The sequence below is a fragment of the Microcebus murinus genome, chromosome 3 (assembly GCF_040939455.1).
Source record: "Microcebus murinus isolate Inina chromosome 3, M.murinus_Inina_mat1.0, whole genome shotgun sequence".
NCBI classification, from domain to species: domain Eukaryota; kingdom Metazoa; phylum Chordata; class Mammalia; order Primates; family Cheirogaleidae; genus Microcebus; species Microcebus murinus.
Genome location: NC_134106.1, coordinates 25367085 through 25389825, shown reverse-complemented (window position 1 = coordinate 25389825; position 22741 = coordinate 25367085). Strand labels below are relative to the sequence as shown.

General features: G+C 44.7%; 1 protein-coding gene across 1 annotated transcript in view; it reads left to right on the top strand.

Moving 5' to 3' along the window:
- Window positions 1-22741, top strand: part of XDH (xanthine dehydrogenase) — a 69544-nt gene that overhangs the window by 19831 nt on the left and 26972 nt on the right. Inside the window, exons 9-18 of the mRNA XM_012788369.3 lie at window positions 7054-7122; window positions 7406-7492; window positions 8692-8833; window positions 10904-10996; window positions 11615-11766; window positions 13014-13107; window positions 14424-14533; window positions 17019-17203; window positions 18738-18912; window positions 20857-20940. Coding sequence (XP_012643823.2) covers window positions 7054-7122; window positions 7406-7492; window positions 8692-8833; window positions 10904-10996; window positions 11615-11766; window positions 13014-13107; window positions 14424-14533; window positions 17019-17203; window positions 18738-18912; window positions 20857-20940 — 1191 coding nt within the window. The remainder of the gene's footprint in view (window positions 1-7053; window positions 7123-7405; window positions 7493-8691; window positions 8834-10903; window positions 10997-11614; window positions 11767-13013; window positions 13108-14423; window positions 14534-17018; window positions 17204-18737; window positions 18913-20856; window positions 20941-22741) is intronic.

The following is a 22741-nucleotide window of genomic DNA, read 5'->3' as shown; positions in this document are numbered from 1 at the left end:
AACAGTCTAGGGGCACAGGCTCACCAGAACACTGAGACCTAATTCTAGGACTATCCCTATTTCTCTTCTCCCATATCGCACCAATACATTAATTAAAGGCCTATTTATAGCAGTTCCTTTTATTGAGCATATCATGTTCACTTCTCAACAAAAACTTACAAGGCATACTCAAAGGCAGACACATTTTGAAGAGACTGAGCAACTAGCAGGACCAAAGTGAGAAATGGCCAGGATGTTGGCATCATCAAACCAAGAATTTTATAAACTATGATTCATATGCTAAGAGCTTTAATTGAAAAAGTAGACAACATACAAGAACAGAGGGGTTATGTAAGCAGAGAGATGGAAATTCTAAGAAAGAATCATAAAGGAATGCTAGAGATCAAAAATGCTATAATAAATTGCAGACTGCCTTTGGTGGGCTCATTAGTAGACTAGACATGGCTGAGGAAAGAATCTCTGAGCTTGAGGATATGACAATACAAACTTCCAACACTAAAAAGCAAAGAGAAAAAAGAGTGAAGAAAAAACAACAACAGAAAATCTAAGAACTGTAGGATGACTATAAAAGATGTAACATGTGTAATGAGGATACCAGAAGAAGAAGGAAAACAGAACTGAGGATTTCCTAAAATTAATGTTAGACTTTAATTAAAGCCAGGAAATTCAGAGAACACTAAGCAGGATGAATACCAAATAAAAAACCCAAATAAACAAACAACTCCCCCCAAACGACATCAAGACATACGATATTCAAACTTCAGAAAATCAAAGATAAAGAAAAATGTCTTGAAAGAAGCCAGAGGAAAACACATCTTACCTAAAGAGGAACAAAGATAAGAATTACATCTGACTTCTCCCAGGAACCATGCAAACAAGAAGAGAGTGCAGTGAAATAGTTAACGTATTGAGAGAAAAAAACTCCACCAACCTAAAATTCTGTTACCTACAAAAGTATCCATCAAAAATGAAGGAGAGATAAAGACTTTCTCAAACAAAAATTGAGGGAATTTGTTGCCAATAGACCTGTCTTGTGAAAAATGTTAAAAGAAGTTCTTTAAAGAGAGGGAAAATGATATAGATCAGAAACTCAGAACATCAGAGAATGAATAAGTAAAAGTAAAACAAAAGCTTTTATTTTTCTTAATCTTTTTTTTTTTTTTTTTTTTGAGACAGAGTCTCGCTTTGTTGCCCAGGCTAGAGTGAGTGCCGTGGCGTCAGCCTAGCTCACAGCAACCTCAAACTCCTGGGCTCGAGTGATCCTTCTGCCTCAGCCTCCCGGGTAGCTGGGACTACAGGCATGTGCCACCATGCCCAGCTAATTTTTTTTTTTTATATATATATCAGTTGGCCAATTAATTTCTTTCTATTTATAGTAGAGACGGGGTCTCGCTCTTGCTCAGGCTGGTTTTGAACTCCTGACCTTGAGCAATCCGCCCGCCTCGGCCTCCCAAGAGCTAGGATTACAGGCGTGAGCCACAGCGCCCGGCCAATTTTTCTTAATCTTAATTGATCTAACAGGTAACAATTTGTTTAAAATAATCATAGCAACAATATATTTGATTATGTATATATATATGTGTGCATATGCCTATGCATAAGTAAAATGAATAATAGCAATGATAAAAGGAATAAGAGGTAAAAATTAGAAATACTTTGTTATTATAAGGAACGTGTACTACTACTGTGAAGTGGTTATATTGTTATTTGACAGTGGACTTGGATTCGTTGTAAATGTATATTGCAAACTCTAGGACAGGGGTCCTCAAACTACAGCCTGTGGGCTACATGCTGCCCACTGAAGACATTTATCTGGCCTGCCGGGTGTTTTTGCCACGGCTGCCTGTCCTGCTTAGCAGCCGACTAGTCTCGGGCCCACAGTGCGCATGTGTGGAATGTATGCCGCACTCTCCAACAGCCCTCCAACATTCTGAGGGACGGTGAACTGGCCCCCTGTTTAAAAAGTTTGAGGACCCCTGCTCTAGGGCAACTACTAAAAAAGGCTTTAAAAAAAGAAGTATAAAAGATCATAAGAAAGGAGAGAAAAATATAATCATATACAATGCTCAATTAAAACCACAAAAGTCAGAAAGTGTATGAAAGACAAAAGTAGGAACAAAGAAAAGGGCAACAAATAGAAAATAATAACAAATATAGTACATACTAGTCCAAGTATATCAACGATTATGTTAAATGTTAATAATCTAAATATATCAATTATAAGACAGATATAGTCATAGTGGATTAAAAACCAAGACCCAATTATTATAATATATGCTGTCTCCAAGAAACTCACTTTAAATAGAAATGCATATATAGATTAAAAGTAAATATGTGGAAAAAGATATACCATGTTAAAATTAATTAAAACAAAATGGGGGCAGCTACATTAATTTCAGAGAGAGCAGACTTCAGACCAAGGAAAGTTATCAGGGAAAAAGAGGGGCATTAAAAATGACAAAAGAATCAATATTCCAACAAGACAGAACAATCCTTGATATATATGAACCTAACAACAGAGCTTCAAAATATATAAGAAAAAAACTGATAGAATTGCAGGGATAAGTAGATGAATCCACTATTACAGGTGGAGACATCAACAGGTAGAGACATCATTCTTTCAGAAATGAACAGATGAAGCAGGCCAAAAATCAGTAAGGACATAGTTGAACTCAATAACATCATCAATGAACTGGATATAATTGACATTTATAGACTACTTCAGCCAACAGCAGAAAAGGCACTTTTTTCAAGCTGACATGGAACTTTTACATAGATGGATCACATTCTCAGCTATAAAACATCTTAACAAATTTAAAAGAATAAAAATTATGCAATGTCTGCTCTCAAACCACATGAAATTAAACTAGAAGTTAAGAACAAGAAGACACCTGGAAAATCCCCAAATACTTAGAGATTAAACAACACATTTCTAAATAAATCATGGGTTAAAGGATAAATCTCAAAAGAAATTATAAAATATTTTTAACTAAATGAAATTAAAAATACAGCTTATCAAAATTTGTAGGATGCAGTGAAAGCAATGCTTAGAGGGAAATTTATAATATTGAATGCATATATTAGAAAGGAAGAAATATTTATAATCAATAATCTATTCTGCCAACCCATTCCAGAGCTAAAATGAAATGAAATAAAATCAATAATTTAGGCTCCCACCTTAGGAAACTAGAATAAAAGGGACAAATTAAATTCCAAGTAAGCAGATGTAAAGAAATAAAATTTAAAGCAGAAATCAATGAAGTTGAAAACAAGAACTCAATAGAGAAAATCAACAAAATCAAAAGCTATTTCTTTGAAATGATCCATAAAATCAATGTCTCTGACCAGACTAAGAACAAATGAGAGAAGGTACAAATTATTAATATCAAAATGAAAGAGAGGACATCACTGCAGATCTCATGGACATGAAATGGATAATAAATGAATATTAAGAACAACTCTATGCCCACAAACTGGATAGCCTAGATGGAATATTAATAAACCAATTCCTTGAAAGACATAATCTACTAAAACTCCCACAGAAAGAAATAAACAATATCAACAGGCCTATATGTATTAAAGAAATTGAATCAATAATTAATAACCTTCCAACACAGAAAGCACCAGGCACAGATGGATTTACTGGTGAATTCTACCAAACATTTAAGAAAGAAATTATGCCAGTTCTCTACAATCTCTTCCAGAAGATATAATCACAGGGAATATATAATTCAGTTGCTTTCCTGTACACCAGTAATGAACAAGTAGAATTTTAAATTAAAAACACATTGCCATTTGCATTAGCATCCCCTCCAAAATGAAATACTTAGGTAAAAACCTAAAAAATATGTACAAGATTTATATGAGAAAAACTACAGAACTCTGATGAATGAAATCAAAGAAAAACTAAGTAAATTGAGAGATATTTCTTATTCATGGATAGGGAGACTCAATATTATCAAGATGTCAGTTTGTCCCAACTATAGATTTGATGCAATCACAATCAAAATCCCAGAAAATTATTTTATAGATATCAACAAACTGATTCTAAAGTTAATATAGAAAGGGAAAAGACCCAGAATAGCTAACTCAATATTGAAGGAGAACAAAGTTGGAAGACTGACACTACCCAATTTCAAAACTTACTATAAAGCTACAGTTATCAAAACAGTGTGGTATTTATGAAAGAATAGACAAAAAGATCAATGGAGCAGAATAGAGAGCCCAGAAACAGACCTATATACATATAGTCAGCTGATCTTTGACAAAGACAATACAATGGAGCAAAGATAGTCTTTTTAACAAATGGTGCTGGAACCATTTGTTGAACTGGATATTCAAAAGCAAAAAAATGGATCTTATACTCTTCTTAAAAATTAACTTAAAATGGATCAAAGACTTAAACATGAAACATAAAACTATAAAATTCCTGGAAGATAACATAGGAGAAAACCTAGATGACCTTGGGTATGATGACTTTTTAGATACAATGCCAAAGGCAAGATCCATGAAAGAAAGAATGATAAGCATTACTTCATTGAAACTAAAAGCTTCTGCTTTTAGTTTAGAGAAGACAAACTGTAGATTGGAAATAAATGTTTGCAAAAGACACATCTGATAAAAGACTTATCCAAATATACAAAGAACTCTTAAAACTCAATAATAAGAAAATGAACAACCCAATTAAAAACTGGGTAAAAGACCTGAATAACCACTTCACCAAAGAATATATATGGTTGCCCAGTAAGCAGCTGAAGAGTTCAACATCAGATGTCATTCGAGAATTGCAAATTAAAACAAAAATGAAATATCACTACATACCTATTGAATAGCCAAATCCAAAACAGTAACACCACCAAATGCCAGTGAGGATGTGGAGCAACAGGAGCTCAAGATGTCCTTTAGTCTGTGAACAGATAAATAAGCCATGGAACATCCAGATAATGGAACATTATTTAATGTTAAAAAGAAACAAAGTATCAAGCTACAAAAAAGACACAGAGGAACCTTAATTGCATATTATTAAGTGAAAGAAGCCAAACTTCTTTGGCTTCATATTGTATGATACGTACTGTATGTATATGAAAAGGCTAGGTATTGTATGATAGCAACTATATGACATTCTAGGGAAGACAAAACTATGGGGGCAGTAATAAGATTAGTAGTTGCCAGGGATTGGGGAAAGGGAGGAATGAAGGCAGCGCATAGAGGATTTTTAGGACTGCAAGATACTACAATAGTGGATATGTGTATCCACTTGTATACATTTGTCAAAACCCATAGAATGTACAACACCAAGAGTGAACCCTAATGTAAATTATGGACTTTGGGTGATAATGACAGGCCAGTGTTACCAATCGTAACCACTTGTGCCACTCTGGTGGGGTTGGATATCCGTAGTGAGGGAGGTTGTGCGTGTGTGAGGACAGGGTATTTGGGAATTCTCTGTGCCTCTACTCAATTTTGCTGTGAACCTAAAACTGCTCTAAAAGTAAGAAGAATGTTTATTTTTTTTTTTTTTAAAAAAAGGCACAAGCCCAGAACCTTACTTAATGAAGAGGAAATCTCAGCAGGGCTAGGATGGGAAAATCCAGCCTCATCCAACTTCGGTAGACCTCGAGGGCAGTGACGCATTGACGTACATCACAATAATTTGTGTCATAAACACATCAACGAATTATCAGGAACAAAGATCTGAGTAGTAATGTACTGGCCCCTTAACCATCTGGGGAATGTACTTTTGTGAAACGTGTCCCTCCTCAGGAGGGCTGGGTGCGTGAGGCAGCTGCCTTACTAGAAGCAGGTTCTTCTCACTTCACATGGGCGCAGAAATTCCCCTGCGTTGCTCCTTCTCCAAGAAGGAAGACGAGAAGAGGCACTAAAGACCCTGTCTTCCTTCCTTTCTATCTAAGTGTAGAGGGGAAGGCAAGGTGGCAGTGGGAGGGCCAGCATGGACTGAGCAGGTCTGGGGTCCAGTGGCCAAGCTGTGGAGGTGCAGGGGGTCGAGGCGAGGGAGGGGGTTCCCTCCTTAGGCCATCGCCTGACTGTGCTCACCAGTTCTCACACCTCCAGTCTGCATGGCTCTCTGAGTGTTTTCTTGGGAAAGACAGTGATTTGTGACACACCGCTGGGAAATGCCAGCACAGCATGGTGTCTCCCGTGACTCATGAGCAGGAGGGCTGCTCCAAGCCTGCTCCTTCGGAAATCAGCTACTCCAGAAAAGTGCCTGGTGCTGGGCCTGTGAGCTTCCCCCACTTTTTTGTCTCAGCACAACTCTGCAATTCTGGAGTATCTCCTCAGCCCTGGGCCACAGCGCCTGCCTTCTTGGAGCGGATCAGTCAGGGGAACGCAGCCCTGCCCTGCTCTGCAATGCCTCGTGCTGGGCGGCAGCGATTCTGGGCTCTATCTGTGTTCTCTGCCCCTGGTATTCTGAGAGGTCTTGAGCAAGTCCTTTCTCAGAGCCGATGGGTGATTGACCTGTGCCCTTCCTCCATAGCAGCCCCCCTGCGAGGAGTGAGGAGTGCGTAGCTTTCTGGGAAGAAGTGCCAGGGAGGGCACTGGCACGCTGGCTGGACACATCGAGGGGCCCAGCGCTGGTTTGGGACATCCTTGGCAGGGTCCCACAGCCTGGGAGATGCTCAGCCAAGCAGAACAGAACCTGGCTGATCTAGAAGTAGAACCTCTCGAATCCTGAGAGAACCGACGGGAATTTCTCTCATCTGGGCTTCAAAGGAAGCAGCACTGAAGAAGGAAAATGGGCATAAAGATAGGTTTTGATAAAGTAGGAGCTAGTTTTACTGGAAATGTTTTCCTGAAATTCCATTTCCCTGTTCCTCCTGTTGGTTTATCTGTGAGTTGTTCAGTCTATAAGAGCCAAGCCAGAGAGAACATAACAGAGAGCCCTCAGCTGTGTGCAGTGAGGCAGGTGGGATGGGGCAGGGTCTCTGCTCCTCCTGCGCATGCTGGAATTTGCTAGACAGTAATAATCTAGGTTCCTCGGTTTCTGTGAAAACTCTGCAAATATCCTTGTGCGAATGTTCGTCCCCCCTCTAGGATGGTGGGTGCTGCAGAGGAGATGGGGACAATCCAAACTGCTGCATGAACCTGAAGAAAGACCACCTGGTAAGTGGGGACCCTCCACACCGGAAGCCTGGGGGCCACTCTAAGAGGAGGCAGTGCTCTCTCTCCACACCCCAGCAGTGGGGGCCAGAGAGGAAGCTACGGCGAGGGTCGGTGATGACAGGCTATGGGGGTCTGCAGGTGCACGTCAGCCCTGGGTTCTCCAGTGAGACCTCCTGTTCCTGTTCCCTGGGAGCTGCTTGCTTGGACAGAAAGCTGGATCAGTCCTATGGGGCATTTGGAAGGAGAAGACACCGTACCACTTACCTGTTCTCTTTCCCTGCAGGCCAGTCTCTCGCCATCTTTGTTCAAACCAGAGGAATTCATGCCCCTGGATCCCACCCAGGAGCCCATCTTCCCCCCAGAGTTGCTGGTAGGTGACGCCTCTGGGAGAGGTCCAGCCAGGCTGTACGGAGAGTCCCTGGAGACCTGCTGTGTTTCCATGCCCCCCTCTGTCTTCCTTGTGCTTTAGGTTTCAGCTGGCATTTCCCTTCTTTCTGACACCCCTGCTGGGCCAAGTTCCTCTGTTACATACGGGAGGGCCCTGCCCTTCTCACATGTGTCACACTCAACGTTACTAATTTGGTGTTTTGTGTTCCTCGCTACATGACAGGCCCCGTGAGGACAGGGACTGGGTCTCTGGACACACTGTGTCACAGTAGTAGGTGCTCCATAACCATTTGTTGACCTCCTGCTGTATCTAATGTATAACCATCACCCCCAACACACACACACACACACACACACACACACACACACGTGCGCACACACACGTAACCTATTCTTCTCTCTCCTAGCAGTTTAAAAAACAAGCAAAAAAGAGAGCTATATTCAAAGCACATGACCTGTAGTTTCCCTCACTGTTTTAAGTCATCCCTCCACACCATCTTTTTCACCTTCACTCCAGCATTTATTGCAAGGAAAGAATCAAGCCTCTCCCAGAGTTTTTCAAGTGCACATTTCTTGGGGTGTTGAGCTCATGAAGACTGCCTTGTAGGCTCAACATGCCAGAGAGAATGGCTTTGCAGCAGGACCTGCATATCTTTCTCTGGACCGTGAAACCTTGAAAATGCATCAGCTTGATCTGGGAGTTTCTTTCCCAGTCCAGTGTCACCCTGCATGCCCCGGCACGAGACCTCCTACACACCCCCCTCTGACACCTCTCTCTCCCCCACCTCTTCCCACACCTGTCCACTGCGCCCCTGGAGTCAGTGTGGGGCACTGCAGGAACCTGGGCTGTCTGCCAGGTCAGTTGGGGTCCTCTCATGGCAGGTGACGTTCAGTGGGTCCCATAACCTCCTTGATCCTCAGGTGCCTCTTTCACCTGGAAAAATGAGGCTCACATGCCTCCTTCATGGAGGTCTTGTAAAGACTAAGTGTGTAGTTAGTGGCCCCACAGGAGTTCCTGCCTTAGTTAGTATTAATTCCCCCTCTTCTCCCCTAATGTATATCTTTGTCCTGAACTCAGTATTAAACAAGCCAGTAGAAGAGTTGATTGTGGATTAAAGCAATTTAGGGGGCAATGGCAGTGGGAAGAAGGAGGCAGTGTAGTAAGAAAACTACATTTCCCAGAGGCTGAAAGACACTCCTCGGAAGCAGCTGCGTTTTGAAGGGGAGCGCGTGACGTGGATACAGGCCTCCACCCTGAAGGAGCTGCTAGACCTCAAAGCTCAGCGCCCGGACGCCAAGCTGGTGGTGGGGAACACGGAGATTGGTAAGGCCGGCAGCCCAGACTGACCTGGGGGCCAGGCTCTGATGGACACTAGGGCTTCCATAGTGTCACACTTTGCCTCCCCTGCTAAGGTGAAGGAGATGTCCAAGCGTGACTGTTTGTGTTGCCTGTGACCATGGCCACCTGCCCTGTTGGTGCCACCACCTGGGGCGTGAGGCCTGCAACATGTGACCAGGCTGAGGGACTCACGATGTGCAGCTCTCAGCCCCAGTACCTCCAGAGACAGGGAGAGAGGGCAGAGCTGCCCAAAGCTGCCCAGGCCTCTGCTAATCTCCATCCATCTCTCAACCTGGCTTAGCCTGTTTCCACTTTACTGGGTCCCAACCCTAGTGAGGATCTAAGTGGCACAGCTGAGTAAGACCAGCAGCCCAGGACTGACCTGGGCCTGGGAGTGTTGTTGGGTCCTTCCTGCCCCCCTCACAACCCCCAACCCTACCCCTCTGCACCCCACTCCCCTTCCCCACTGACTGCCCCAAAGTCCCTGAGAAGCCTTGGGCACCAAATTCCCATAAAGGCGCCTGGCTTTGGAGTGGCACAGATCTGGCTCAGTGCCACTGGTTTAGGGAGTTGCAGAGTATGACATGCTTTTAAGCAGTCAAGCCCACCTTCTTGGAGACTCCTGGCTCTGGTTCCTGAAGGAGCCCTGAAGCCTGGGGTTCTGGTTGGACCCAGAGCCACAGAGAGGAGGGCCTGGTGGGGTGAGTGCTGATGGAGCTCAAAGCTGGTGAGCCCTTTGTGAACACAAATGTTGCAGTTTTGCAACACAATGCGGTAGCAAGGTAGGCTGAGACATGCCTCAAATGGTGTGAACCTGGTGGCCATGGCTTAACAGGATTCATGTAGCCCATGTAGTCCAGGGCTGCCATGATCTAAGGAGGCTGGGAGATTCTTGGGAGATCCTTGGACACTTGACATGCTTCTTGCCATGAGTCATACAATGTCCAGGGACCAGTTGGATTCCAAGAGAAAAGAATTCACAAAGATTGTGTAAGTTCCACAATTAGGAACAATCTCTTCAGACCACTTCTATCTGCCCCCCGCCATATACACACCCCAACGCCGTCAGCACCTCCAGCCAACGCAGGGTGTCAGTGGAAGGTGGGAAGAGAGAAAACCTAATCAAGGCGGGACTTCCTGCTTTGATTTGTGTTCTTCATCCTTGGAGCCGATATTCAAACAAGCCAGACAACTCGAAGCCTGGGCCCCCTTCAAAAATCCTAAGCAGCACTGGGGGAGAGGGAAGGGGTACGCAGGCATTTCTTTTTAACCTTTCCCATATACAGCCCTGTTGGTGGGGCTGGGACAGGTGTTGAGCCTGGTGGGTCTAAGGAGCAGAGGAGCATCTGTGTAACAGAGGTTCCTAACCTGATTTGTTGGGGAAAACACAAACCAGACACACGTGTGGCCCTGCAAAGTCATGCATCTTGGAGAACTCAGACAGCTACTAGGGACTGGAGAACAGATTGGAAGTTTTCTCTCATTTCCTTTTTTTGGTTTAATGTTCGACTTTCATGTTTTTATTACTATTACACTCCGACACTAACAATAGCTCAAGTGCTAAAATTTGCCTATTCTTAGCTGTGTGATTTGGGCAAGAAACTTACTCTTTCTATGCCTCACTTTCTTCATCTATAAACAGAGATAAATCACAGTACCTTATGGGGTTGTGAGATTTAAATGAGTTGAAATAGGTGAGGTGCTGAGAAGAGTTCCTGCCATACCTTGGTTTCTTGTGTTTCCTAATGTTATTACACACACACATTCACATGCACACCCCCATACATTAATACATTAGAGCGAATTCAAACTCGTTTCATGTGAATTCAGATAGGTGCTTTTAATTTTTTCGAGAGGGAGGGAAAGACAGTTTAAGGGCGGACAGTCCAGAGACTGCACCTAATCCCACATCTTGTCCACTGCATTTCCTAATCCCCAAACACCTACGAGCATGTTACGGTGTGATGATGTCATATATCCTGTGTCATACTGCAGAGGCCTGCCCTGATGGTACCACAATGGGCCTATAGCTTCGGGCTTCTCGTTTCTCTCAAGGTGTTGAGATGAAGTTTAAGAACATGCTGTTTCCTCTGATCATCTGCCCAGCCTGGATCCCGGAGCTGAACTCGGTGCAGCATGGACCGGAGGGTAAGGCGAGGCTGGCCCAAGCCACAGAGAGGCTGTGAAGCTGGGGATGGGTCACGAGAGGGGATGGCAGGTGCCAGGGTGGCTCCCTGTTGGCTCTGGCTGCCTCCTGCTGCTTCTGGGGCCCCTTCACTCCCTAAGGAAATGGGGGGCTGTGGAGGGGGCCCCTTTCATTGCCTATCTCCCACCAAGCATCCAGGGCAGGGTGCCGGTGGGCAAGAGGCTGTGAGAGCCTTAACAGTTGTCCATCCTGGCTACACATTATAATCACCCTGGGGGCTGGGGTGGGGAAGGTGAGGGGTTGTACCTAGGTGCTTTTGAAAAAAATGCCAGGACTTCATCCCCAGAAATTCTGACATTATTGAGTTGAGAATCACTAGTTTAGAGGAGAAAGCATAGGATGTAAAATCAAGAGGCCTGGGGTTGCATACTAGCTCTTTTATTAGCTGTGTGACATTGGGAAGCCACTTAACCTCTCTGGGCCCTAATTTCCCCATCCATATAAATATATGAGTCTTGATTCATCCCTGCTCAGGTTGCTCTAAAGCTTCATAGGAGCTGTATATGAAAGCGTTTCTGAGCTGTAGGAGGACTGAGGTTACTCTGAGCATGTGTTCCCAGGTATTTCCTTTGGAGCTGCTTGCCCCCTGAGCTTTGTGGAAAAGACCCTGGTTGATGCAGTTGCTAAGCTTCCTGCTCAGAAAACAGAGGTGTTCAGAGGAGTCTTGGAGCAGCTGCGCTGGTTTGCTGGGAAGCAGGTCAAATCCGTGGCGGTGAGTCCCTGTTTGGAGGCAAGCAAGGCCCGGGAGACGAGTGGCTTGTCTGGCCGCTGCTGCAGCCTCTCTCTTGCTTCAGCCTAGCGGGCCTCAAATGTTAGTGTTTAGAATTGCCGGGGGCAGGTTGGGGGAGAGCCTGTTAACAATGCAGATTCCTGGGCCCTGCCCTCGGAGAGCTTGGGTGTGGGGTGCAGCCCAGGGCTCAGCGCTTAGGATGAAAGTGGTCTGTGGGCCACTCCGGAAAACTCTTACCCTGAGACTCAGTCCTCACCCCTGGGGTTGCAGAGACGCAGCTTGCTGCCCCCCTCTTCTGAGCTTGGCTGCACCTATCAGTAGATGAATAAGAGATAAGTTAGGAGGAAGGCAACGTTCCGAGGGGTTTTTCCTTTCAGAATTAGGGAGAACCAGAGGCAGAGCCTCCCTAAGAGGAGGGAGGGATTCACCTGTTGACTATTCACAACCAGCTTTCAGACTAGCCCTGAAATTCCCAGTTTGCAAATGGTGGCGTTCACACACCCTGTGCCATTGGAGGTTCCCAACAGTTTATGCTGCTGGGAAGAAAGCTCTTTTTTCCCTTTTTTAATTTTTTAAAAATTGAAAATGAAATAGCCTACTCCTATTCCCCTACCCCCACCCCAAGTATCTGCCACATCTGATTAGAGATGAGGAGACATAAACGCTCTACTGAGTTCCTTAGTTCTGCTAGAACCTACTTCCAGGAAGAACTTTGTTTTCATTGTGCGACTGATTCTCTTTCTGTTTTCTAATAATGAGAACCCCGTATCTGATTCTTCTTACATTCTGTGCCAAGTTGCTGGGAAGTTCAGGTCCAAATAGAACAAATTGCTCAACCTTAACTTCCTCCTCTTTTTCCTTGATCCTTGATCTTTATCTTCTATTTCTATTTTACTAACTCTCTATGGCCTTTGTGATGAACCTCCTCAATCCTTTCAGAAAAGGGTTTGCTGAAATCAAGCAAACAAACAAATTTATAGGGGCTTACCTGCTAAGTTTCAGAGCTGAGACTTCAATGCCAAAACTTGGGATTGAAAACTGATGTCAAGTTTTGCACATTTTTCCCAAATACCCAGGGTCTGACTGTGCTTGTCTTGTGTCTACAGGGGGTGCAGGTCCTTGGGCTCCCCGTGCAGCAGGTGTCACCACCTGCGCTGTGTGCAGGAGCCAGTGGGCTGAGCAAGGGCTTCCTGGGGTGGCTCTCACTGCATGCTCTCTGCTTGTCCTAGTCCATTGGAGGGAACATCATCACCGCCAGCCCCATCTCCGACCTCAACCCCGTGTTCATGGCCAGCAGGGCTAAGCTGACTCTCGTGTCCAGAGGTGAGCTGCCTGAAGCAGAAGTCCAGAAAGAACTTGGGCGAGAAAAATCTCCCTAGATAAGTCACCTTCTGGAGAGACTGAACCCAAAGTCCAGTGACCCATCTGTCCTAAAGTTTGAATCCAGGAAAGCTGCAAGGGGAATGCATTCCAGTTGGGGGCCAGGAGAGCTGGACCTTTTCTTTATAAAGAATTCCCAATAAGAACTGCCGTCTGGGTGTCTGCCTTCCATGGCATTGTGCTGGGGCTGGAATGCACTAGCTTAGCATAGCCAACTGTTAGATTTTCAGGAATCTTATGAGCCATTTGTTAAACATGGGCATTACTAAAAATTAGATTATATAAATGCACAATGAAATAAGTTATAATCAAAACAAAGGTAGCAAATACTAAAAATTCATCACTTCCTAATTATTTTACTTCACCTTGCTATTATGTGTACTCTTGAGCTTGTTTACGTGTGCTGTACAGTGGAAACGCTACACAATTGTGAGCGCCCTCAAAGACCACCCTAGGTCTGACATTGGTTAGGAGGACTCAGCACACAGTCCTGCTCATGGCCGTGGCTCATTACAGCAGAAAGATAGAAAACAAAATCAGCAAAGAGAAAATGTGTGTGGGCAAAGTCTGGGGGAAACCAGGCACAAGCTCCCAGAGACTTCTCTCAGTGGAGTCACAGAGGATGTGCTTAGTTCCTCCAATCATGAGTTGTGACAACACACGTGAAGTCTCGTCTACGTAGGAGGCTTGTGAGAGACTTAGCACCCAGGATTTTCTGGGGGCCTGGTCACAAAGGCGGCCTCTGACTGGCATGTACCAAAATTCCCAGAAGGAAAGCAGGCATAAATCACAAACCATATGGTTTAGTTTGGGCTCAGTGAGCCGCTCATGTCATGGAACAGTGGGAACCCTTCGGAAACACAAGTTCCCAAAGGCCAACCTTGCGAGGAGGCCTCACGGAGGACAGCCGTCAGGGCTGCTGTGCTAACCTTTTCCCTGCCCTCTTCCTAGCTTCACAATCAGTGACGCCATTTTGGCAGCTTGAAATTGGCTCTGGTGGAGCTTTCTACTACATGAACTGGGGAATCCTAAAAACAGGCTCCTCCATGGCCCCAAAGAGCAGATTGTTAAGTGCTCACCAGCACACAGTTGCTTAAGGCTTTCAGATGGGGGAGTTGGCCCCCATTGTGCCAGTCGCTCCCTCTGACTATGGGCATCAGACACTGGAGTGAAGAGTCCCACTGGTGGGTTGTCCTCTGCTCCCAATATGGTCCTGCCTGTCCCTCACATCAGTCCCTCTCCATCTTGCCTCTGTACAGGCACCAGGAGGACTGTTCGGATGGATCACACCTTCTTCCCTGGCTACAGGAAGACCCTGCTGAGTCCGGAGGAGATACTTCTCTCCATAGAGATCCCCTACAGCAGGGAGGTGAGTGTTGGGAGTGGGTCCAGTGTCTGCCCAAATTAGTCCCGGTGCCGGGCTCCAGAACAGAGACCAGGGTCTTCCTCAGGACCGACTTGAGCATCCCTCAACTTTTTTTTTTTTTTTTGAGACAGAGTCTCGCTTTGTTGCCTAGGCTAGAGTGAGTGCCGTGGCGTCAGCCTAGCTCACAGCAACCTCAAACTCCTGGGCTCAAGTGATCCTTCTGTCTCAGCCTCCCAAGTAGCTGGGACTACAGGCATGAGCCACCATGCCCGGCTAATTTTTTCTATATATATTAGTTGGCCAATTAGTTTCTTTCTATTTATAGTAGAGACGGGGTCTCGCTCTTGCTCAGGCTGGTTTCGAACTCCCGACCTTGAGCAATCCGCCCGCCTCGGCCTCCCAGAGAGCTAGGATTACAGGCGTGAGCCACCGCGCCCGGCCAGCATCCCTCAACTTTAATATTGATGTTTTTCTCTCTGAACTTCACCTTTAACGAACCAACCGTCTTCCTCTCTGGACAATGCCAAGTTGCAGGGTAGTGGTGCATGGGACACAGGTTGTGAAACCAGACAGCTGGATGTATGGTCCTGAATGAGTCATCTCACCTTTCTGAGCCCCAACTTCCTCATCTGTAAAATGGGCACCCTGTCACCTACTGTGCTGGTTATTCCAAAGACTAAAAATAAATAACTCATAAGATTCCTGGCAGCTGTCTGAGAGCCAGAGAAGATGCCACAATTGCAAGAACACATTCCTGCACCACATCAGAGGAGACTTTTTTCTCCTGCAGTAAAGAGTGTGAGGTTTGTGAGCTGGGTGGAGAAGATGCTGTGAGTCATATCTGCACGTGCTGACCTTGGGCTTGAGGAGGTGTCGGCGCCGCCAGATTCCCGCTGCACGAGCAGCTCTTCTGGCCCGCTGGGGTGGGTCTGGATACCCCTGGCTGCCTTGCTCTTGTTCCTTGGGGCCTGCGGTGTCTTGACCTGGCGTGGCTCTCCCCACTCTCAGCAGCTGCCAACTCCAGACACAGTCCGCGGGGGCCTCTCAGAAAGGGGTCTGAGCCGCCTGGGGAGCAGCTGTCAGGAGGGTGAGAAGCGTTCCCCACCGCGGCCCACCGCCAGTGCTTTAGCGAGTGTTCCTACGCATGTTTTGCCCTTGCTAATCTTGACCTCCTTAATGAGAATGCTAATTAAATTAGAGCAATTATATCCCTGAGGTGGTTCCTTAATGACTTTCTAGCTTGTCCTTATAGACCATTTTGAGCAGTGATTCCCAGAGTTTTGAATTTCACAGTTTAGTAATTTTTTTTTTTTAATTATGAGTGGGGAGAAGGGAGGAAACAGGCACAGCACTCCCTAGCTTTTATTTTGCCATGTGTGGTCACTAACAAAAAAGCAGCATTTCATAAAAGAAAGGAGGTTGTAATACCCAGGATTAGGAAGCTTTCTTAAGAAAGAGTGTTGTCAGCCTGACGCTGACGGTTCTTGGCCTCCCGGTGAAAATGTCACCGTAGACTGGTGCAGTCCGGGGAGTGAGCACCTGAAACGTCTGTTCCAGAACAAAGTTCGAACCCTGGACTTTGTTTCCCAGGGTCATGTTTGACACCAGGAATCTGAGCTAACTTTATCTTCAGGAGGGGCTCTCCATGGCTTCTTCAAGGAGAATCCTGAGGCCATTTGGGGCCCTCAGCAGTGGGCCTCGTGCTTTCCTCCATAGATCTCCTTTCCTTAAATATCCTACTGTGGGTGTTATTCAGAATTTGCCATGCCAGAGTGAGTTCAAACCTCAAGAGGAACCTGACACGGAAAGGGCTTGAAGTCACATGGCTCTTACCTGGGAAGTAACTCACACTCTCCTTCTATCCCCAAAGACAGATCCTGGCTCAGACTCAGGGCGTAAAGTATGTGTAAATCTCAAAGGCAGCACTTGTTTCATAGTGTGATACTTTCTTTCAGGAAACAAGATTTCTAAACGCAGCCAGTAGACTAGTAGGAGGGAGGGGTTAGAGAGAGAGCACCTGTGGCGACCACAGCTGAAGGTGTGTTTCCAAACAGCCCTTGGCAGCTCACGGTCTCTGCTAGACAGGCGGGCAGGCCAACAGAGGCGTGGCACAGCCCCCAGAGAAGCTGGTGGGCCCATACTGGGCTCCGGGTGGGGAAGGCAAGGGGCAAGGAGGCTCTGAGGAGGCCCCTTCCTCCTGCCCAGCTGCTCGTTTGGTGGAGACCAATAGCTCTACTTTGTCCCTAACCCTCAGCTTTCCTGACTAACAGGGAGAAATCCTAATACTTTTTCAGCTCCCCGGAATGTTCTCTGGACCTTCTAAAAATGTGGCGTCAGCTATGCTTGTCTTTGACTCCTGGGCCAGCTCCCCACCAATTTGCGATGGTGGTGTCACCTCACCTCACCTCGTGGCCCTGTGTTTCAGGTTTGCCATTTGCAGTTCTTGCAAAACAAGGTGGAAAACAGGCACGTTTCTGGTTTTTTTTAGGGTGAGTTTTTCTCAGCATTCAAGCAGGCATCCCGGAGAGAAGATGACATTGCCAAGGTGACCAGTGGCATGAGAGTTTTATTCAAGCCAGGAACCACAGAGGTGGAGGAGCTGGCTCTTTGCTATGGAGGAATGGCCAACAGAACCATCTCGGCGCTCAAGACCACCCAGAAGCAGCTGTCCAAGTAAGAGCTAATGGCAAAAGGCTGCTGCTGTTGCTGTTATTGCTGCTGCTGCTGCTATGTCTGCTGGTAGCATTACTCTTGCTGCAACTACTACTATTACTACTGCTTCTACTACTGCTGTTGCTTCTACTGTTACTATAACCACTATTATACTATTGCTATTGTGCTACTACCAGCATTATCTCTAGTAGTATTGCCACTGTTGTACTATACCACGCTACTACTGCTATTATTAATATCATTGCTATTCTTACTACAACTAGAACAAACATTACTATTGCTACTATTGCAACTGCTTCTACTACTAAAATTACTACTGCTACTCATTACTGCTATTACTATTACTACTGTTGCTACTCCTATCACTACTGCTACAATCACTGCTGCTATTCTTACTACCATCACAATCACAATTAGTATTATTGCTGTTATTACTATTACAATTGCTTCTACTACTACTGCCTCTTCTGCTGCTTGTGCTATTATTACTACTACTACTATTACGGTTATTATTAATATTAGTATTTTACTAATAGCATTACTGCTGCTACTGCTATTGCCACTGTGATTACTGCTACTACTATTACTACTACTACCACTATTACCATTGTTACTAGTACTGCTGCTGCTATTACTGTTGCTACTTATATTTATTGCTGTTGCTGCTGCTGCCATGACTACTACTTTTTAGCATTGCTGCTGTTACCATTACTATTACTACTATTGCTGCTGCTATTACACTAGTAGTAATATTGCCACTGCTACTACTACTACTTCTACTGCTACTAGTATCACTGGTGCTATTGCTATCATTAATACTGCTTTTTACCCCACTACTATTACTACTTCTATCTATACTGTTACCGTTGTCGTTACTATGACTACTGCTGCCACTACAAGTATGATTACTAATAGTATTAATGCTGGTGCTGACACTACTGCTAATATCAAATACTACTATTGCTGCTACTACTGCTGCTATTACTACTGCTGCTGCTACTAATACTATTAGTATTACTATGGCTATTATATAACAGGAATTGTGCCAGGCACTTCATTGGCATTATCCTATGTAATTCTTAAAATAATCACATAAGATCAAAAAAGCTCAACTTGGAATTTGCAGCCTTGTTCCACTTTCTGCCTCTGACATTTGCCAAATCAGTAACTTAAGTCAAGTTACTCTCCCCATGCCTCAGTTTTCTCATTGGCAAATGGGTATAAGAATTTTCCCTACTACAATTTTAATTTAAATTAAAAGTGACAATTCATATAAAGCACGTAGGGTATTGACTAATGTATTTTAAGGACTCAATAGACTTAACTATCAATATTTATATTTTTGTGGTCTTCTTTAGTGTATCTAATTTTAAAGATAAGGAAACTGAGGCTCAAGGAGGTTAAGTAACTTGCCTAAAGTCCTCTAAGTATCCGAGCCATAGTTTGAGCCGAGGTTTGTCCAACTCCGAGCTCTGGGCCCCGCGCTCCGCACGGGGTGGAGGGCTGGGTGGGAGCCGTGCTCTGCTCTCGGCAGGCTCTGGAGGGAGGAGCTGCTGCAGGACGTGTGCGCAGGCCTGGCAGAGGAGCTGCACCTGCCCCCCGACGCCCCTGGCGGCATGGTGGAGTTCCGGCGCACCCTCACCCTCAGCTTCTTCTTCAAGTTCTACCTAACAGTTCTTCAGAAGCTGGGCAAGGAGAACCCAGAAAACGTGAGTGCGGGGCTTGGCAAGGCACAGGTTCTTGGCGGCATTTTGGGGGGACGTGAGAATCTGGTCTGGGTGGTAAACTTGCTCTTCTCCTCTGGACACCTGAGGGCAGACGAGCAGGGACCAGGGACACAGTCCAGGAGCCACAGAGATGGGAGCGACCAGTCAGCTGAGGGGCAGAGCGCTGGGCTGGGTGTCAGGCTTGCGGGTGTGTCACTACATCCCCATGAGAACTTGAATAGCCACGTTTCTCTCTGTTTCAGCTGTGAATCTGCAAAAGGGGCAGGCAAAGCAGACGATCCTCTGGCAGTAGAGTTAATACGACTGTGGTTTTGTGGGTTGGAAAGGGAATGTAGAGTGTGACGAGAAGGCAGGGTGGACTGGGAATGTCAGCGGGGGCTGCAACAGCCAGGGGCCCGGGGCACTCGCAGGACGTGCGCTCAGGAGAAGCTGAGATTTGTTCACCAACACGCATTGATCTCAGGCCTGTGCACGCCAGGTTGCACACCAGGGTGCACGGGCGCTAGGGCAGCTAGCGTGGGGGCATGTGGCCAGTGAGGGCGTACTGTGACACAGCCGCGGGGATGGGGGGTGGAGGGGCACAGAGGAGAGCAAGCTTCACAGATATGGGGACGGCCGAGCTAAATCCCTCTTTTAAAAACATTAACAATACATTTTCCCCTAATTATAAAAGTAATAAGGTAATTAAAACAAAGCATCGCAGTAAAAAAAAATAAAAAAATAAAAAAAAAAAGTAATAAGGACTTAGTGTGGAAAACTTAAAAAATACAGAGTTATATAAAGAAAACCTAAAATTACTCTTACTCTCAGATCTCAGAGAAAATCATTGCTAATATTTTGATTAAGTTGTATGATCTATCTCCTACATTTATCTGTCCATTTGTCTGTTGCACTGTTTGTCCCAACTCTCTCTCTTTCTGTTTCTGTCTGTCCTTCCATCCACCTATCAATATATCTATTATCTTCCTATCTGGAGATATCACTTTCTAAACAGATTTGGGGGCACATTGCATAGAGTTCTATATTCCCTTTGCTTTTGTTGACACTGTAGTGTAAACACATTCTTTTTTAATTTCAGCATATTATGGGGGTACAAATGTTAAGGTTATGTGTATTGCCTATGTCCCCTCCTCCCCTCTCAAGTCAGAGCTTCAAGTGTGACCATCCCCCAAACGTTGCACATCTCACTCATTATGTTTGTATATACCCATCCCCTTTTCCCCCCTCCCACCTGCCTGACACCCGATAAATGTTATTCCTATATGTCCACTAAGGTGTTGATCCGTTAATACCAATTTGCTGGTGAGTACATGGGGTGCTTGCTTTTCCATTCTTGAGATACTTCACTTAGTAGAATGGGTTCCAGCTCTATCTAGGAATATACAAGAGGTGCTACATCACCATTGTTTCTTAAAGCTGAATAGTACTCCATGGCATACATATACCACAGTGTATTAATCCACTCATGTATTGATGGGCACTTGGGTTGTTTCCACAACTTTGCAATTGTGAATTGTGCTGCTATAAACATTCGTAAACGCATTCTTTATCACTAAATACTCCCCATGGAATTGCGGAGGATAAGGGAGACTTCTAGGAAGGCCAGGGAGAAGTATATCTCTGACACCAGGAGCAGCGTGTATCGATGCAGGAAGGAAGGAGAGAGAAAGTGTGGTGTGTGGGAGAAAGTAGATACCATTCGGTCTGCTGGCGCAGGGTGGCGGGCCACGAAGCTGAGGCTGTTACTAAACGCTGAGTCCTCAGATCCCGTGTTTGGATGTTGAGAGGTCTAGCCAGTACTTAGAAGGCTATAACATGGGAATGAATGGATTGGTTGTCATTTTTTATCACTTGGGGACAACCAAGGAAGGGATCAATGATGGAAATATAGTCATGGTCACCTTCCTTATTATCTTGCCTCCACAGATGTGTGGTCTACTGGACCCCACCTTCGTCAGCGCCACTTTACTCTTCCAGAAAGACCCTCCGACCAACGTCCAGCTCTTCCAAGTGAGTACAGATGGTTTATGGCTAACATCAGGGGCCTTTGCCACTAGTATCATCCTACATCAGGTGATCAGAGGCTGCCCACCGGCAAATGACCAACTTCAATTGTACGTAAGTGCATTAAGCTCCTTACTCTTGCACATAGATATCCAGTGAAGAAAATAGGCATCATATTGATGTCAGCGCAGGTATTTCCCCTTTGTTTGCCTAAATTTCTCTCTTGGGATTAGACTCTTATCTGTACCTGTTTCTTAAATATTCTTTTTTTTTTTGGCATATTATGGGGGTACAGATTTTAAGGTTTCAATAAATGCCCATTTCCCCCCTCCCTCCACAAGTCTGAGTCTCCAGCATGACCATCCCCCAGATGGTGCACATCTCACTCATTATTCTTTTTTTTTCCATTTTATCTTTTCCAGCCCCTCTGTGGGCTAATGTGCAAAGCCAGAAGTCTTCTTGAGCATGCTAAAAAATGTTTCTATCAACTGCACATTTTTGAAAGGTCCTGGATAAAGGGTCAGCAAACTTTTCCTGTGAGCACTTAAGATTTTGAAGGTCAGATAGTCTCTATTGCAGCTTTTCCACTCTGTCATTGTAGCCCAAAAGTGCCATAGGCAATACATGAATGAATGAGTGGTGTGCTGTGTTCCAATAAAACTTTATTTACAAAAACAGGCAGTAGGCCAGAGTTGGCCCACAGGTCACAATTTACTGACCCCTGTCCGAGAGTGTAGTGGTTGAAAGTGTGAACTCTGGGGCCTGACTGCCCAGATTTGTACCCAAACTCTGCCATTTCATGATTGTTTAACTTTGAAAAGTCATTTACCTTCTCTGTGCCTCTTGGGCAAGTTAATTACACCTACCTGCAAATGGGGATAATGATTGGTACCTGTTTCGTACAGTGGTGCTGAGGATTAAATGTGTTAATAAAAGTAAATTGCTTAGATAATATCTGGCATATAGTAAACACTCATCAAATAGTATCTATTATTTTTATTACTTTGAAAAGCAAATGAAAACAAAACTTTATTATAAAATTCATCCATTTTAAAACACTTTGAATATAAATGAACATTTGATAATCAAAAGAAGAAAATAAAAATCACTCCAAATCCCATCTCCAAGTCATTATTATATATTTTTTCTTCTTTTTGTTTTTTTTCCTGTGCATATGTGGACATATATATATATATATATATATACATTATATTTATAGCATATATTATCTTTTCCGATAGAATTTGAATTATATACATACACAAACACATACACACAATGTTTTATGTCCTGATTTTGCACTTAAATTTTTTTAATTTTTATTTTTTTATTATTATTTTTGAGACAGAGTCTAGCTCTGTTGCCTGGGCTAGAGTGCAGTGGCATCATCATAGCTCACTGCAACCTCAAACCTTCAAACTCCTGGGCTTAGCTTCTTGAGTAGCTGGGACTACAGATGCATATCACTACACCTGTCAAATTTTTCTATTTTTTGTAGAGATAGGATCTCACTCTTGCTCAGGCTGATCTTGAACTCCTGACCTCAAGCTATCCACCTCCTGGCCTCCCAGAGTGCTAGGATTATAGGTGTGAGCCACTGTGCCTAGACTGTTTTTACATTTAATATGAACATTCTTTTCTTCCAATTAAAATTCTTTAAAAGTATATTTTAATTGTTTTAAGGGTTACACATTATTCCATTGTAGGAGTGTAGCATAATATATTTACCCAATCCCCAATTAATGGACATTTAGGTCCCTCTCCCATTCCTTATGTGCCCTCCTGTTTCCTTTGCCCCACGCCCCTC